This window comes from Lampetra planeri, unplaced genomic scaffold, assembly GCF_965212315.1.
Source record: "Lampetra planeri unplaced genomic scaffold, kcLamPlan1.2.h2 scaffold_1353, whole genome shotgun sequence".
NCBI classification, from domain to species: Eukaryota; Metazoa; Chordata; class Hyperoartia; order Petromyzontiformes; family Petromyzontidae; genus Lampetra; species Lampetra planeri.
In genome coordinates this window covers 10,390-27,224 of record NW_027614071.1, presented here as the reverse complement: position 1 = coordinate 27,224, position 16,835 = coordinate 10,390, and the positions used below count along the sequence as shown (strand labels likewise).

General features: G+C 40.4%; 1 protein-coding gene and 1 pseudogene across 1 annotated transcript; both read right to left on the bottom strand.

Moving 5' to 3' along the window:
• Nucleotides 1-1,033: 1,033 nt before the first annotated feature.
• LOC144739183 (sodium-dependent neutral amino acid transporter B(0)AT1-like) lies at nt 1,034-5,126 on the bottom strand (annotated as a pseudogene).
• A 1,012-nt stretch (nt 5,127-6,138) lies between these two features.
• Nucleotides 6,139-11,283, bottom strand: LOC144739181 (sodium-dependent neutral amino acid transporter B(0)AT1-like). Its single transcript, XM_078622156.1, has 12 exons — nt 11,079-11,283; nt 10,515-10,655; nt 10,297-10,434; nt 9,459-9,640; nt 9,246-9,356; nt 8,774-8,886; nt 8,567-8,695; nt 8,322-8,478; nt 8,004-8,208; nt 7,368-7,527; nt 6,442-6,595; nt 6,139-6,327 (listed from the first exon to the last, which is right to left on the bottom strand). The coding sequence occupies exons 1-12, from the start codon at nt 11,281-11,283 to the stop codon at nt 6,139-6,141; spliced, it is 1,884 nt and encodes a 627-aa protein (XP_078478282.1).
• Between the last annotated feature and the right edge of the window lie 5,552 nt (nt 11,284-16,835).

The following is a 16,835-nucleotide window of genomic DNA, read 5'->3' as shown; positions in this document are numbered from 1 at the left end:
ATTGCTGTTCCACCGGTTTTTAAACCTGGTTCAGGTCTGGAGGTTGGGCTGGCCATGGCCTTAACTGACATAGCTGTGTGGCATGGAGCATCGTCCTATCTCCAGGGTTTCACCCGCTGCCCTGGATCATTGGCGTGCCATGGACATGTACTGTATGAGGAGCCTTCAGAAGCTCGATGTACTTTCTTCATGGTCCTTCTTTGTCCATTGTCTCTACATCCAACACCGATGCTGATCTGTCCTTCGCTGGAAGAGGGATCCCTCTTTCTGCACCTCTTTCTGAGGTTTCTGCTTTTTTCCTTGTTAAAAGGGTCTCTGGCAGGTTTTCCCTCACCCTGATTGAGGATCTAAGGACATCCCCAGGGTCCTCTTTTAATGTGTGGACTGTAGAAACCATGGAGACTGTTCTAATTTTTTGTTGTTGAACTGTCTGAAATACAATTAAAGACTATCTGCAGTCAGTCAGGCTTTGATTAATGCTGTCTGATCAGTGTCTTATATAGATCAAATAAAGATAGATTTAAAAAAAAAAAAAAAAAGTGAGACAACAGTTGACACTGCAGGTGTGTGAGTAATTGATTTATTATTCTTGTCAAAACAGTCATTGTAAAAGAATATTGAACATTATTGGCAGAGACTTCATCATCATGATGAAAACAGGACCTGTGTTATTCTGGAAGTCTGACGTCGACCTCTCCTGGTCAACATGAGGATCTGCATCTGTCCCTTTCACATAGGCACATTGATGACAAGCACAAATAACAACAACAGCACAATATAATCCAAATATGTAAATAACAACACTATATGTCCAACATACAAAAAATAACGTGTCACCAGTTGGAAGAAACTGGTATAAATCATAGTTTAAATGTGAAATGTGACAAATCCAATGCAGTAATATGCAACAATGGGGAAACTAAATTAGAGGGAAAATAGATGTGACAGCAGCCAGGAAACTTCAAACACAAACAGAAATTTGCACAAATTAAACAAACGAAACAGTAAAACCCCTTTTCTGAATGTTGTGATTTTATATCAAAACCACATTTCTGTTTGCTGGTTGCTGCTTTTTCTTACAGCAAACATAGATAAAATAGCATAATGCAAACACAGGCACAGCTAGACTGGGTACTCCTGCCAAAAGAAATATGATGATGTTGATCCATGAAGGATACAGTGTCTCTGCCAGTGATGGAAACTTCTCCTGTAGACCATGAAACAAAATGATTAGTGTACGTGGCTGCACAACTGTTTTTGGTTTTGTTTTTTTCATAATTAGTTTCATCAACTGATGTGCTTACATAGTTGGGATCCCAGACTAAATAGGTGAGTTTTTCTTGGGCTAGAGTCACCAGGTAGAAAACTAAGATGACCAGGGACAATCACAGGACTAATGAATCGCCATGTAACCTGCCAGTAGAGGGAGGGCCTGTGTCCGGTCATGAACTCCACGTCCTTATTGAACCTACAGCACGAGAAAAATTCAAAACAGATTTCAAATCTAAAATATGCCATCAGTGAATTTCTTACTTGAACATTGCAGTCAGTAGCACCAACCTGTCGATGCCGTAGATGTAAACGACAGCGATCATCTCAAACAGTCCAATGGTCAGCAGTGGCACAGATCCAGCAAAGTTATCAAACAGAGTTACCCAATAAAGGCCTGAATGTTGCGTGAACAGAAGGGTGATGATGAAGCCGCAGACACACGTTATTGCTGAAACACCACAAGCATAAAGAATGCATTAAAAAAAAAACAAAAAAAGCCAGATATGAGATATGCATCAGATATGTTTTAGTGTGTGTCTGGAGGTTTATTGATTTGTTAACCTGTTAATACTTCACTGGGCCATCTTTGAGGAAAAACATGTAAATCTTTCAGGGGGACCACCACTCCCTCGATGTTCCCAAACAGCGTGGAGAGTCCCAGGCAGAGGAGCATGACAAACAGGAGGATCGACCAGGCAGGTGAACCAGGCCAGCTTCGTGATGGCCTCTGTGAAAACAATGAAGGCCAGACCTGCTCCCTCCACTCCCTGTGTAAATACATATTAGTTACTTGTCATATACTGTAGTTTGAGATAAAGTGTTTTTCATATTTATTTACCTCACTGAGAAGATTTTGCATGTTACAGCTTGTAATCTCCAATCCAAGAATACTATCTGGATACGAGCTGTTCAGATAGTTGAAGGCTGCTTCATAATTGCTTGCAGTGATGCTGTCATCGGGAAGCTCAAAATAATCCAATAACGTCACAATGTTTCTGGGGAGGCAAACACATCAACATTTGACATATCGACATTTCAGCAGAATATGGGATGGAATGACCCTTGACCTCAGAAAAGAACATTCAAAGACTTTAGCTAAGACTTTAGCTGAGCCAACTCGAGGTAGAGGAGGTCAAACACGCTAACTTTACTTTTAATATCTTCTGTCATCGTCTTAGTTTGAGTTCAAATCAAGTTCAAACTCCCTGTTTTCCCTCGTGTGCTCTTACCTGTGTCTCCTTCTGTCCTTCTTCTGTCCTTCAAGTCCTTTGTTTTTCACAGTCTTGTTACTTTGTCTGTTTCGTCTTTCTATTCTCATGTTACTCTCATGCCAATCCCTTGCCAATCTATTTGATTTTTATCATTCACCACAGGTTCTGCCCTGACTCCCTTGTGTGTGCTCACTTGATTCCTGTATCTGTATGTTGCCCCCCATATCCGTGTTTAATCTTGTTCTTTTCCTCATTTCATTCGTAAACAAACTTTAGCTTTTGTTTCTCAGTCATCCCTCTTGCCTTTGAGTCCTGCTGCCACACCGCCATCACTTTTCAAATGTCACGTGTTGTTTGTACTCTCTAAATAATGGAGAAGTATGAATTGTACTGTACTCACTCACTGATACACTGGTCATATTTCTCTGTGGCCCTGAAGCCGATGATAGAGTAGGTAACTGTGGCGGCGTAGACGGATGTGACTCCAGTTACAACCGACAGGATCACTGCATCCTGCATGCAGTTGTTGCTGGGAAGGAAACAAATGCACAAGTTGCCGAATGTTGTCAGTGTGTCACTATGCCATCTGTTTACTTTAATTAAAATAGGTAAACACATTCAATTTATACTCCATGTCTCTTACTGCACAGGGTTGTAGCTTGAGAAGGAGATGAGGCCTCCCCACGCCAAACCAAAGGCGTAGAAAACCTGAGCACCTGCATCCAGCCAAGTTGTTGGGTTCACCAACTCCTCCACCTGTAATTACAACCTATTATATGCAGGTTTGTGGACTGATGTTTCTTTTTTCCATCTTTGAGACATACATCAGGTGTGAAGAGGAACTTGATCCCGCTGAAGGCCCCCTTTTAGAGTCAGTCCTCGGATCAGGAATATGCTCAGCACAATGTAAGGCAGGATGGCTGTGATGTACACCGCCTATTTTCAAGACATTCAGACTTCAGACAGGTTTTCTCATTGCCTGGCTTGAATTTCCAGTTAACGCAGTAAAGTATCATAAAATGTGAGGTTTAAACAAACCTTGCCTGACGTGCTGATCCCTCGTATGCAGCAGATACCAACAATTGTCCAGGCAGCTAACAGACAAACCACCATGGGCCAGTGGATTCCTCCAGAGTCCGATATGGAGGCTGAACTGTTCAGAGTCACTCGGTAAAAGAAATAATCCACAGTTGAACTCCGTTGACACTCTGATACAAATCCTGAGAGGGGAAACAGGCACAAACCATATACATGTGGAATCTGTGTGCCTCAGTTTGTAAATGAGCGTATTTTTGGATACCTGTCCGATTGTCATTGAGAGGACATTGGGTCCAAGGCAGAGGGCTTTGAAAAGAATTGAAGAGATACCATATGATCCAGGCTATTAATGTGTTGTAGTACAGTCCAACCAATAAAGATACAAGCATGGAGGCTATACCTGAGGAGTGCAGAATTATAGTTATTATCCTTATAATGAGGTGGGTTCCACTGCTTACTTTAGGCCAGTAAGGTGCCGCGTTCACTTACCCAGACCAGTCAGATAGGGGCTGATGGCACGCCACACTCCCACACTACCTTTTCTGAGACGTTGGCCGATTGCAAACTCCAGCAGCAGGAGAGGCATTCCTTCCAGCACCAGTAAGATTAGGTAGGGAATCAAAAAGGCACCTGTTGAGTATGTGTTAGATCAGGGGTTGTGAGGAATATTTCTTTCTTTTGCATTCTTTTGAATATTAGCAGGCATCAAAACCTGCTGCTGTCTCACATTTCTGTATATTCAGATCTTATACAAGATAAACCATGACAGGGTTTCACAAACAAATCTTTCACTGTCCTAAATCATATGATTGTCCCAAGTTAATTACTATGAACGTTCATTTTGGGAGGTGACTTTTTTTATCATGAGGTACAATGCTATTATGCAATTACGGTAATTTGACTCATAAAGGAATGAGATGTAAAATCGATATTGATTTCTATCTATAAGACCTGCCACATTACTGTGATTAATAGCCTGGACTCTGGACAGTTGGTAGTGTCCTTGGGCCCTTGACCTCCAGTTAAGCATTTACAGTAAAAACATGCACCCGTTTTCTTCTCTTTAACTCAATCCACAGTATTTTAAAGTTAAAGTAAACCGAGCAAAACAAACAAACAAACAAAAATCAGTTATGAATTTAGAATTGGCATTCTAATTGCCATTCTCTTATATCAGTCAATATTTTTGAAGGTGAATCATTTATAGTGAATTCAAACCAATCATGTGCTCAGAAAGAGTGAAATATTCAACTTTTCCCTGAGGCACCAAAGACTTGTGACTTATTTACAGGTTAAAAGGTTCTGACAATATTTTGTAGTCCGTACAAAACCTAGTGGAGACATACTTCTAAATGCAACTCCTGTAAACTGGAAAACTACTCATAATCTGACCTGTATCTGACCTACCTCCTCCATGACTTTGACACAAGTAGGGGAATCGCCACACATTACCGAGCCCAATACAAAACCCCACACATGTCAGGATGTACTGGGCTTTGTTGTCCCACTTGGGCCTGTTGTCAGCCTCCTCCTTTTCCATCGGTCCAGATCTGCATAGCTTGGGATCCGCAGATCCAGTCCTGGGTTAGGAAGAACCAGCCTCATGGCATCCACATGTGACCCGAGCAAGAGGACTGGTTACCGTGTCTGTTAAAGCGTTTGTGACAGTTAGTTGTGTATGACTATGAATGTCCACAGCATTGTGGAAGCAAGTTTATGATTTACTTTATCTGTTGCAGTCTACAGATTAGACAATGCATACGCTGCAAAATTGCCTTTGTATAACCAGTATTTATTAACTAATATTTCCGATCCTACCAGTAAGCAATGACTGCATAATTTAGCAAATATTTTTTGTATGTTATATGTTTTAACAGAGTTATGTGGTTCAAGTCAAAGAACTGCTGTTCTGCCATATGTGAAGAGAGACATGAGTTGCAGTAATCCACCAAATGCTTTTTTATTGTACATGTTTTAAATAGTAACCGGTTTCTTTTTGAGCTGGTGAGAGCTGAGCAGTGACATATCCTGACATTTGTGGCAGTGTAAGTACTATATCATACACAACATATAATAATCCAAAATACACATTGTAAACAACAACCAATTGTCAAATCAAAAAACGCTTTGAGTGTTTCAACAAATCTTAAAAGGAAATACTGTTACATATTTGGGAAATACACAGATTACATTTTTGATGATCAGCACTTGTAAACAACAACAATGTCCAAGCTGTACAAGCTTAGCTTAGCATAAACAGCTCACTAAACCATTACCTCAGTAGCTGAATATTTTCACATTATGTGTTGTCCAGTGAATCCAAAGCGGAAAGCCACCTGGAAAATTAGATTTTTCGACTTTCTATGCTAGGCTAAGTTACACACTGGTTAAAGTGACATCATAATGATCATATTTCATTTCCATTAACTGTACAACATACATCACATAAGTATGTGAAACAGACGCAGTTGGAAAAATACAGAATCATCCAACACTCCCTAATTTACAAGGTCATTGTGCGGTTATGCTATTGTGCAGGGTAAGTGACAAACAATATCAACATAAAAAAATATATCTACATTCACTTAACAGACACTTTACTGGTTTGTGGTACCATTCATTGGATTTTGGCAGAGACACTATTCAGCGTGTCAGCGTTGTTGTCATTCTGCTTGCTGAAGTTGCTCTGGATGAATTTGCAGATGGCAAACACTGGGATGACTAAACAAGGAACTCCAGCCAGGATGAAAATGATAGCACTGACCCAGGATGGGTACGGGCGTGGTGTGAGGGTGGGGAACGTCTCCTGTGACCAAAGTGAAGAACAATGACCACAAGCACATTTACACAGGTGCATTGATCATATTTACAATAATTCATTAGAACCTCCAGCCGACAGAATCGTGATTACATCACTTACCGCTTCCTGATCCCAGGACAAATAGGTGAGCTCCTGAGTGACTTTGGTTACAAAGTAGAAAACCAAGATGACCACCATGATGAGTGGACTAATCACCCTCCATGACAGCTGCCAGAAGAAATTTGGCTTGTGGCCGATCATAAACGCAATGTCCCTTGTTAAACCTGTGTGGAAGCAATCAGAGGGTGACTTAATGTCATCCGAGTGAGTTGAAAGCCTCCATAAAAGCTGACCTTCTACTTTAGTTACAGTAAATAAAACAACATGTGGTGCCATTTTTCTCTGTGTGTGTGTTGAACATGTTAATGATATACTGGACCGGAATAACCTTGTAACCTATCTATGAGGCCAAAGTCATTAAAAAAAAACTATAAATTCATTTCAATACACATTTTCTGTCTATTTGCAAGCGTACCTCCTTTCTCACTAGGTGTGCTGCAATGAGAGGACACGCTGTTCAGTTTTATCTCACCTGTGTCACATTATCTCTCCTTAAGGGTCAGAATACAAAGCGCTGCGGCACTTTTCCCACTGTATTTTGATCTACCTATCTCCCTTAACTGAGCTGACCCATCCTTGCACTTATACAACTCTACCTAGATAGAATTTCATACTGTAGGTCCATGAATCAGGGAGGCACATTCATTTATTTTACAGGCTTCCTTTTCTCCCTTACTGGTGCTGTTTATTTCTTTGATTTTATGAAGTGCTTTGTAACTCATCATCATCATCATCATTATTATTATTATTGTTATTATTGTCATTACACATACAAATGCCGTTCAAATAACAAAGAGGTCACAAGAAATTAGGATCCACCACATGGATAAAGTACATTATTCAGGATTAGAATTAATTATTGGTTGAGCTTTTCAGTGTTGGTCCAACATTGCCATCTGCTGAAAGAAGCCTTGAGATAAACTCACCTGTCTGCACCATAGATGTAGATAACTGCAATCATTTCACACAATCCGATGACCAGAAGTGGAATAGAACCAGCAAATTGGTCAAAGAGAGCTAACCAGTAGTTTCCAGAGCGCTGGGCAAAAATAAGCCCAAGAGCGAAAGAGATTACGCAGATCAGACCTAAAACAATTAAAAACACACGATAAGACTGATTGCAACTGCCATGTTTACACAGAGACTCCAAAATAATCACATTGGGGATCCTTCTTCATGCCAGTCCTGATTTTTTACACTAGCAATAGCATTATTTCTTCCCAGTGAGTAGATTCACAGTCTGACACAGTCTGATGTTGGTAACAAGAGCTATAAGCACAAGTTTGTGAAGTAACATTCTAGTGTTACTCACACAGTATATGTCAGATTACTAAATAATCCACATGTTTTCAGTCTTCTTCCAAGCGCTCGAAGAGCTTTCAGACCTTGTAATCCTCTCAATCTGCAGCTGAATGGTTGTGAGCTCTTATTCACTGGCATAAATATCTTAGTTGCCTTCCTTGGTACATTTGAATCACGGAGATCGGTAGCACAGAATAAGGGAAAGATTTCATTCCACCCTTGTTGCTACCATGCAAAGAAATATATCTGTGTGTAATTACCACATAAAACTTCTTTGGGCCATGTCCTGGGCAATAGCTTAAGATCCTGCAGAGGAACGACTACTCCCTCAATGTTTCCGAACATAGTTGAGAGGCCAAGGCAGAAGAGCATGATGAAGAAGAGGACAGCCCAGAGAGGGGATATTGGCATCTTAATGATGGCCTCTGTGAAGACGATGAAGGCCAAACCTGTTCCCTCCACCCCCTGGAAGAGTAGACAACAGATAACTGTCTTCCCTCTTCACAGTTATTGTAAATAGATTCATGTTATATATCCATGAGCATCACTAGGGATATGTCCAAATATTTTCCACTCACCTGACTGAGGAAAAACTGCATGTCACAGGTCTGAATTTGCAACTCTTGAACAATATCTGGACTAGTCTGGTTGTAATATGCCAAAGAATGCTCGTAGTTGCTGTCAGTGATGGTGTTTTCAGGCAGGTTGAAAGCATTCATCAGCTTCAAGATGTTGCTGCAAAAAAAAACACAGATCCACCTTCATCTTACTTCACTTCTCTTACATTTGGGTTTGATCATTAAAAGGTTCTTTGAAAACTCACTCTCCAATGCAGTCATCGTAATTTTGCGTTGCCCTGAAGCCGATAATGGAGTAGATAACCGTTGCAGAGAACACAGAGGTGCAGCCATTGATGATGGAGATGAGGACGGCGTCCTGCTCGCAGTTGTTGCTGCACAAGAACAGAAAGGAGTGGATCAGGTGTTGAGCAGAGTTCCTCCAAAACGGCACAGTTGAGGGATTTACTCACTGAACAGAGTTGTAACTGGAGAAGGAGATTAGACCTCCAAAAGCCAAGGAAAAGGAATAGAAGACCTGAGCGCCTGCGTCTAACCAAGTTGTGGGATTCATTAACTCATCCACCTAAAACAAAAAGCATATCTTGTTGATTACTTCCAGTTGTAATATCTGTTATCTTTAAAACCAAGAGAAACACTATCTACTATCCTGTCCCTTGTTAATAGTTAACGTGTGAAGCTACACACACACAGATATATATACCTGCTGGTGTGTAACATCATACAAAAACCTCACTGATAAAGATGGTTTTTATGTTATTTTTAGCAAATTGTTGAAATGTACTCAGATGTTCCAGAAGTATTTGTTTGTTTATCTATTCTGATGATTGATGGTATTCACACACACACACACACACACACACACACACACACACACACACAGATTAATAGATGGCAAATGCTGGTCGGTGTTATGATTCGTACATCTGGTGTGAAGAGGTACTTGATTCCCTCCACTGAACCTTTCAGCGTCAGTCCTCTGATCAGGAAGATGGTGAGGACCAGGTATGGGAGAGTGGAGGTGATGTACACAGCCTGAAATATGGAAATTAGCAAGGATACAGTTGGAGAACTTTATGTACGATAATGTCTGTGCTGACAAACATAAGCAACTGTGATGCAACTTTGTTTTCACACCTTTCCAGAGGTCTCGATCCCTCGGATGCAGCAGACGTAGAGCAGAGTCCAGGCAGCCATGAGGGCGAGGACCATCCACCACTGCAGACCCCCAGACTCACTGATGACAGCTGAGGTATTTAGAGTTGTGCGGTACCAGAAGTAATCAACAGTGCTGCTCCGTGCACACTCTTCTACCAGGCCTGCGATCAAAGCAGAGAAACACTGGAGTTTGTGTTTTAGAAATGAATCAGTCCCTAGCTTTACTATCTCCATGCATTTGATGTCACTAGTTTGGCGTTTCAAGATGGGATGGACTGATCTGAACTTAGATACATGTTTTAAATGTAATTATTGGTTGGCCATTCCCAAAATAGCGTAATTTGTGCTTTGCTCAAACCCCCGAGTTCAGCATGTTGTCCACTGCCATCACTGAGGGGATCATATCTTAACACACCAGAAAGAAAGAAAAACCTTCTTTATTGTCATTTGATTCTAAATGGGACCATAAGTTAGACATCCACATCCTGCTGTATTGAAGAAACTATTCATTCAGACCATAAACACATTTACTGAGACAATAATTAAACTCAGACAATCACACTTCTTTTTTCGGTTGACAGTTGCCCTCTGCTGGCCATGAGACAGAATGCAAGTTGTAGGCCGTTTGGCTTTGGTTTCACTTTTCAGATGCAGAAGCTTCATTCAGCTGTTTTATACTGTCTGTGCATTAATCAGTGAATAGATGGAATGTGAATCCTGCATCAATATCAGCTTCAGTTCATGGCGTCTGTTGAATGTATCCAGTGAATTGGTAGAGAAAGATCCACTCTATATCTAGCGCTAGTGTCGCACATACCTGTCCTATTCGCATTGAGGGGACACTGGCTCCATGGCAGAGGATCCTGAAAGGAGTTGAACAGATACCACATGATCCAAGCCATGATGGTGTTGTAGTACATGCCCACCAAAAACGACACAAACATGGATGCAATACCTGTAACCAAGACAACGATTAGTCTAATTAGTCTAAATCTCAACATGCAGTCACCAATAAATATGCATTCATTCACTCACCAACTCCCGTCAAGCATGGATGGATTGATCTCCACACTCCCACACTGCCCTTCCTCAGGCGCTGACCGATGGCAAACTCCAGGTGCAGCAGTGGGATTCCCTCCAGTACCACAAGTAATAGGAATGGGATCATAAATGCACCTGGAACATGAAAACATTTAAATGTATTTGTACGTTAATAGAGCCATTTGAGAGAATGTTTTTCTTTAAAGGAAGTCAGTAAAATTCAAGTGGCTAACTTCAGTTACACTTGATCTCATAAAGACACCTATAAAGCATAAAACAGCACCGTCAGTGTCAACACACACAGACACACACACACACACACACACACACACACACACAATGCTGTATTCACATTGAAAAATTATGTACTTTTCCAAGACAGAGGATGTAAAAGATAGAGATAATGACTAAACCTGGCTAATAAACAGTTCCTATTCACTTATGTGGAACTTATAAAAGTAGTAAGCAAAGTAAGATAAAGTGTATTGCACATGCCAAAGTAGTAGAGAAGTATCTAAGAAAAAAACATCACATCCAGATGCTCTCATCCCAGCTCACCTCCTCCATGGCTTTGACACAGGTAAGGGAACCTCCAGACATTGCCAAGTCCCACGCAGAACCCCACGCAGGTGAGCAAATACTGAGCTTTGTTGTCCCACTTGGGTCTGTCTCCAGCCTCCTCCTTCTCCATCTTCTCCAGTTCCCAGTGAGAGGGGATCCGGTCATCCAGTCCGGGGTTGGGAATCTTTAGCCTGAACCTCATGTTGGTGTTGGTGTCGACACTGACTCTCGAAATGCAGCAGCTGGGTTTTCACTTTCCTCCACTTCCCTCAGGAGAATCTGTTACTGATTCTCAGAGGAGTGTTTTTGCTGCGTGTCCTTCACCCTCACTGTGTGTCCTCCTCGTCTGCGGCACTCACTGTGACTTATGGCACCTAAACTGCAGTTATCAGTATCTCATCAGAGCATGTTTTGTATTATGTGATGTCAGCAAGTTTCACCGGAAAAGGGTGCAACCTCCCTGATAATGTTTAAGTCATCACATGGGGTGTCATCACCAAAACATTTTCCTGACAGATCAATGGGAGATGTGGGTGGCCTGGTGCAATGTGAACATGGAAAATATATGTCTGTTGAGGGAAGGATTTCCTTGCATCCCAAAAACATTAAAACATCACATTAGTTTCTCCATTCAATCAGAAATAGAAGATCCACTTTTTCCATCACAGCTTATCAGACCCTAAAAGACCACTCCTTGGTCATCAAAAGATCAGTCGTCTTTATTGCACAGAGATCTGCTATCTGTTAACATGTTGTCTCAGCCAGCATTGATACATTTTGTCCGCAGACTCTTCAGTTTGGATTTCCAAAAGTTTACAAATACTACAGAAGCCACTTAAATGACTGAAATTTTCTCTGAAGCAAATCATCTTTCATAATCATTGTCTCATCATCAGTGTCGCTTTTTATAGCATCAGTAAAACAACAGGTATTTAGAGATGACACTGTCATCTGATAACTGTCATATGAAGTTACTTATCCATAAACAAAATGTGTTCGTTGATTGGTGAATTGATTTTTATATTGTATAGCTTTTTTTAATGCAATACATGTTTTCAAAGTAGTTGACCTGTAGTTGCTAGAAACAGTTGTTTCCTTTGGAGCTGTCACATCCAGTTTCACGTAATAATAGAATCTAAATATACCCCCACTATTACATAAAAAAAAGACATGGACACTATTCTCCAATGTATTGTGCAATGTATGAGAGTCCATCAAGACAATGGAAAACAACATCTTGACTTAAACGATGACTCATATTTCATTTTCCAGTCACTTCAAATGGAACTGTAAAGAGAACAGAGAACTGTCCTGTGTGAAATGATGCAGCTGTAAAACCGTTGCTGCACTGACCATTTTCGACTTGATGGATTGAAATTAACACGACAATAATTCAGGGTTATACATGTGTCCTTTACACTATACTTTACTACAATGTCATTGGAATTTTTCTATTCAATAAATACTTATATAGCCTTACAGGAATGTCACATGGGTCAATATACCTATGTTAATCATAATATTAATAATTCATCATAATAACTTTATTACTGTCACTTGTTAATTATTATGTATTATAGTTTAATAATGATTAAACTATAACTTAACCAGCCTTCAGCACGGCTGATATGTGTTGAGTTTTATCATTTTACACTACAATATTCTATTTTGGTTTGTGCTGGTCCTGGTATTTATGTATTTACTTACTTTCTTACTAAATTACTTACAGATCCTACTGCAACTGCAACAAGTCATAGGTTGCCATTCTTTCTTGTGTGATTTTGTACATCTCTTGAACGTCAGTGGTTGCTGGAGGTAGAAAGGTAGTATTTTTAGGTAATGAGTACTTGCAGGGTACAGAACATAGAGGTCAGTTACATCCTGCATTACATTGGGGTGATGTGGACTGCAGAACTGTGGCTCAGGAGGTAGAGCGGATTGTCCAGTAATTGTAAGGTTTCTAGTGTCAAAGTGCCATTAATATAGAAACATGCTATTGGGGAAAAAGGCTCTTTTACATCTTTGTATAATTCTGTAGTAGCATATTTCCTTGTTGTTATGTAACAAACGTGTAATAAAAACATATTCTGTTATCTCATGGCTGGGGTGACATTTATTTTCCACAGTTAAAGTAATCTACACACACACACACACACACACACACACACACACACACACACACACACACACACACACACACACACACACACACACACACACACACACACACACACACACACACAGTGGAGTACGTCGTCCAGTAATCAAATGGATGTCGTCTTCACTCCAGGTTCCCCAGATTCCATGTCAGAGTGTCCTTGAGCAAGACACTGACCCATAATTTGCTCCACTGATGCTACAGTCTGCGAAGCATGTTTATTACCAGAAGGCTGATACACCAAGGGCTTCTTCTAGTAGTCCTAACACCAATCCTTAGTTTAGTAGTAGTATGGAAAAGTACTACAAGATTGTTGTGAACTCTTCAGCTCTGTTGACCAGTATGGGTGATTTTTAATTTAAACAAAACAACATGTGTTACAATAAAATTAAGCAGTTTAAAAATGGGTTTGTGGTACATTAAACTCTGTTGAATGATGGTTGCAGTAGGAAACCGTCCTGGTCCAGCAGGAAAACAACAGATTCATAAAAACTCCTGGGGACACACCAAGGTAAGCTAAGATAACAACATAGATTTTATCCGAGTTTTGTGTGATAACACAGATTGTTCATGGCAGCAAAGAAAAGATGATCACGCCAACACGACGTGAAATATGCATTTTACATATAATCCCATCCCATATTCACTGGCTATTATCAGTATCTTCAAACCTTTAGCATACAAAGGGAAGCTTTTTACTGTCTTCTTTATCATGGATGGCGATGTAAACTCAGGGCTGAAAGTTCACTCTGTTGTCAGGACTTTTGTGAGATAGCGGAGATGTCAACCTGCTGATAAGATGTACATGAAACACACTTGGCATTTAAATCCATGCAAATTATTATTGTAAACCGGCGTCTAGGTGACCTATTGTGACCTCCCAGTGATTAGACCCAACTACCAGCTGTCACCTTTACCTTTTAACTACTCCAGAAGGCAGAAAAACCTTTCTCCCACTCCCCAGTTAACAGTAGCCCTTTTTTCAGTTCAAAGAACACTGCTCACTGAGCGAACACACATTGTCCATGAAAAATGATCGTTCTCTGCGTTTTCTACATGTTGTCATTTTAATTCCTTGTCAGCCATTCCTCTATGTACTCATTGTTTTTGCTCATGATTATTATTCATAGTGCAAATGTGCAACTCACTTTATTCTACCTGTGGAAATTCCCTTCGTCGACTGCTCTGTCTAACGTATTTTCGCTCGAGTACTATAATGGCAGTGAAGCCGTACTTAACTGAACATAAATGGATCAGCACTGTGGCTTGGAACGCAGCAGTGTTTGTTCAGACTGAGACATCCCCATGAATACTGAACGGAGATGTTGCAGGTTATCTGATGAGCGGCTCTCACCTCACTGTGTTTGTGTTTCCTGTGAAATGGACAGTGTCCACTCACCAGTATGTGTGTTAATATTTAACTTAAATCATTTAAGGCTCACGAAGGTGCATCATGATTTTAGGCTGCTTGTTTGCTCAGTGTGCTTTTATGTTTTTGATCCCTGCCTGAATATTTACCCCTCACCAAAAATTACAAATGACACTTGTCTCAGTGCCATGGACAATCAAAAACTCTACACACGCTGTGCTTTCAAACACACACCTGGGCAGGTATTATTTGGTGCAAAAACACCAACAAAACACTGCCATAAAAAAGACAAATACAATGACAAATACTACTGTACCATGTACACGGAGCTTCAAACAATAGCATCCCCAAGAGACTTTCTGCTGATTTGTCTCCAAATACATATTCTGTGCACATTTTGGTAGATTATAGTAAATTTTACCCTCATGGAAAAATGGTAATGAAGCAACAGTATTTTACAGTTGGACACGCTGACAACAAGAGTGAGAAGCTTGTGATTACTGAATAACTTGCTCTTCCACTGAACCATGGGGACATTCAGAGGACAGCTTTATTTTGTCCACACACAGTCAATACTTTACCGTCTGGTACAGTATCCACAACAAATGTATGTGGACATCCCATTGACTGTTAAAACAACTGTGATACTTGCGCTTTAGCACAAGAGACAATATCAGTGTTTACAACTTGTTCTTGACCTCATCAGGTCTGAAAAGTTACAGGTTTATGTGGGGAGATCCTGAACAAAGTTGCCTTGTACAGGATGCAAACCCAGAACAAGAAAGAAAGAAAAGTCCAGGGCATCAGTGACACCGAGGTGTAACCAAAACAGTACATCTTGTCTCCATTAGACCGATGCTAATGACTTCTTTTAAACTCACTCACCGTGACCTCATGAACCAACATGATTGGTTTGTTTGATGGGCACAAGACAGGGTGAGATCATTAATCATCACACGTTTTCACTTACAAAAGCTGATATCACGAGTGACTGATGGACCTATCTGAGATAAGTATGTCTTACTGAGGATGATGAATGTCAAAAACAACATGACTCATATCTCAGTATAAGTAATAAAAGATTGAATAGTCAATCAAGTACACGTCATGACTGAAGTAAAGAAAGTTACAGAGACTGTGAGACGACCGCAGTGTGTGTCAGCTATTCCTCCTTCTAGAGACATAAGTCTGTGTACTTGACTCCCTTATGAGGACAAAAGTCAAGTCCCAGTTACATACATGATTGATGACGAAGGACGTATTGTTTCTTATTGCTGGGTTCAGTTAAAGGTTAGTGTTAGGATCAGGGCTGATTGCTGTTTGGATGACTGGTAACAGGTAAAATACGGATTAATTTTTCTCTTGCTTTTATGTAAAAACTTTGCAGTCACACGCCAGCTGGAACGGTCTGTCATTAAAGGCACCGGTCTGACACTCAGTAACAACGAGGGAATGGTGGTTTGCTCTGGGACGCTTCACCATCACCAGAGGAAGACTGAGACATGACAATCACTGCCTTGATCAGTGAGATTTCTTATCGATGCAGTAAACATCAGCTAAACCTGAAGTTTGTCCTGTTCCTTTCATAAAGGCAGGTCCCTCAAAAAGTTACATGTTTTCTACAATTGTTTGTTGAAAAAGGTTTGGTTTGCCCAACAGAAACATATTTTTCATTAAAGTTCATTACACGACATGCTGATATTTATAATGTGACCTTAATAATCCAACACATCTGCTCCTCTTACTACTAAAACTACAAATATATGCTATGATAACGGATTATTCTTTTATTTTAGATATTTTGTTGTATATTATTGATTATTATTCTGATTCATATTATTCGTCATTATAATTCATCAGTATCTCTGCTGTAGTCATTTATATTATTGTCATTAATTCTTGCTTTCTTCATCACTCCACAGGTTACCAGGAAATGTGAACGTGTCTGTGCATTTACATACTTTGAACACAAGAGGGCGTCATCGGTTAATCGGTTAATCTGACTCCCCCCCCCCACACACACACACACTTGGCACAAACATCTTTTGCTTAACAGCATTTAGTCCTCCTTTTCTCTTTTATGGGACTTTTTTTTCTGTCATCTTATCAAACCAAACAGTACGATTCTTTAGATAACTGCCCAGAGACATAAACGACGCCCCCCCCCCCCTTCATCTTTAGTCTCTTCATCCCTTTTGCCCAGTTTCTGTCCGAATTTCTGTGTTAT

What these genes read in the sequence shown, in the direction of transcription:
- LOC144739181 (XM_078622156.1), bottom strand. Translation starts at nt 11,283, where the DNA reads ATGAGGTTCAGGCTAAAGATTCCCAACCCCGGACTGGATGACCGGATC. An exon ending in CCTCAATGCGAATAGGACAG is followed by an intron (nt 9,641 to 10,296) that starts GTATGTGCGACA and finishes CTTTGATCGCAG; the next exon opens with GCCTGGTAGAAGAGTGTGCA. An exon ending in GGATCGAGACCTCTGGAAAG is followed by an intron (nt 9,357 to 9,458) that starts GTGTGAAAACAA and finishes TCCATATTTCAG; the next exon opens with GCTGTGTACATCACCTCCAC.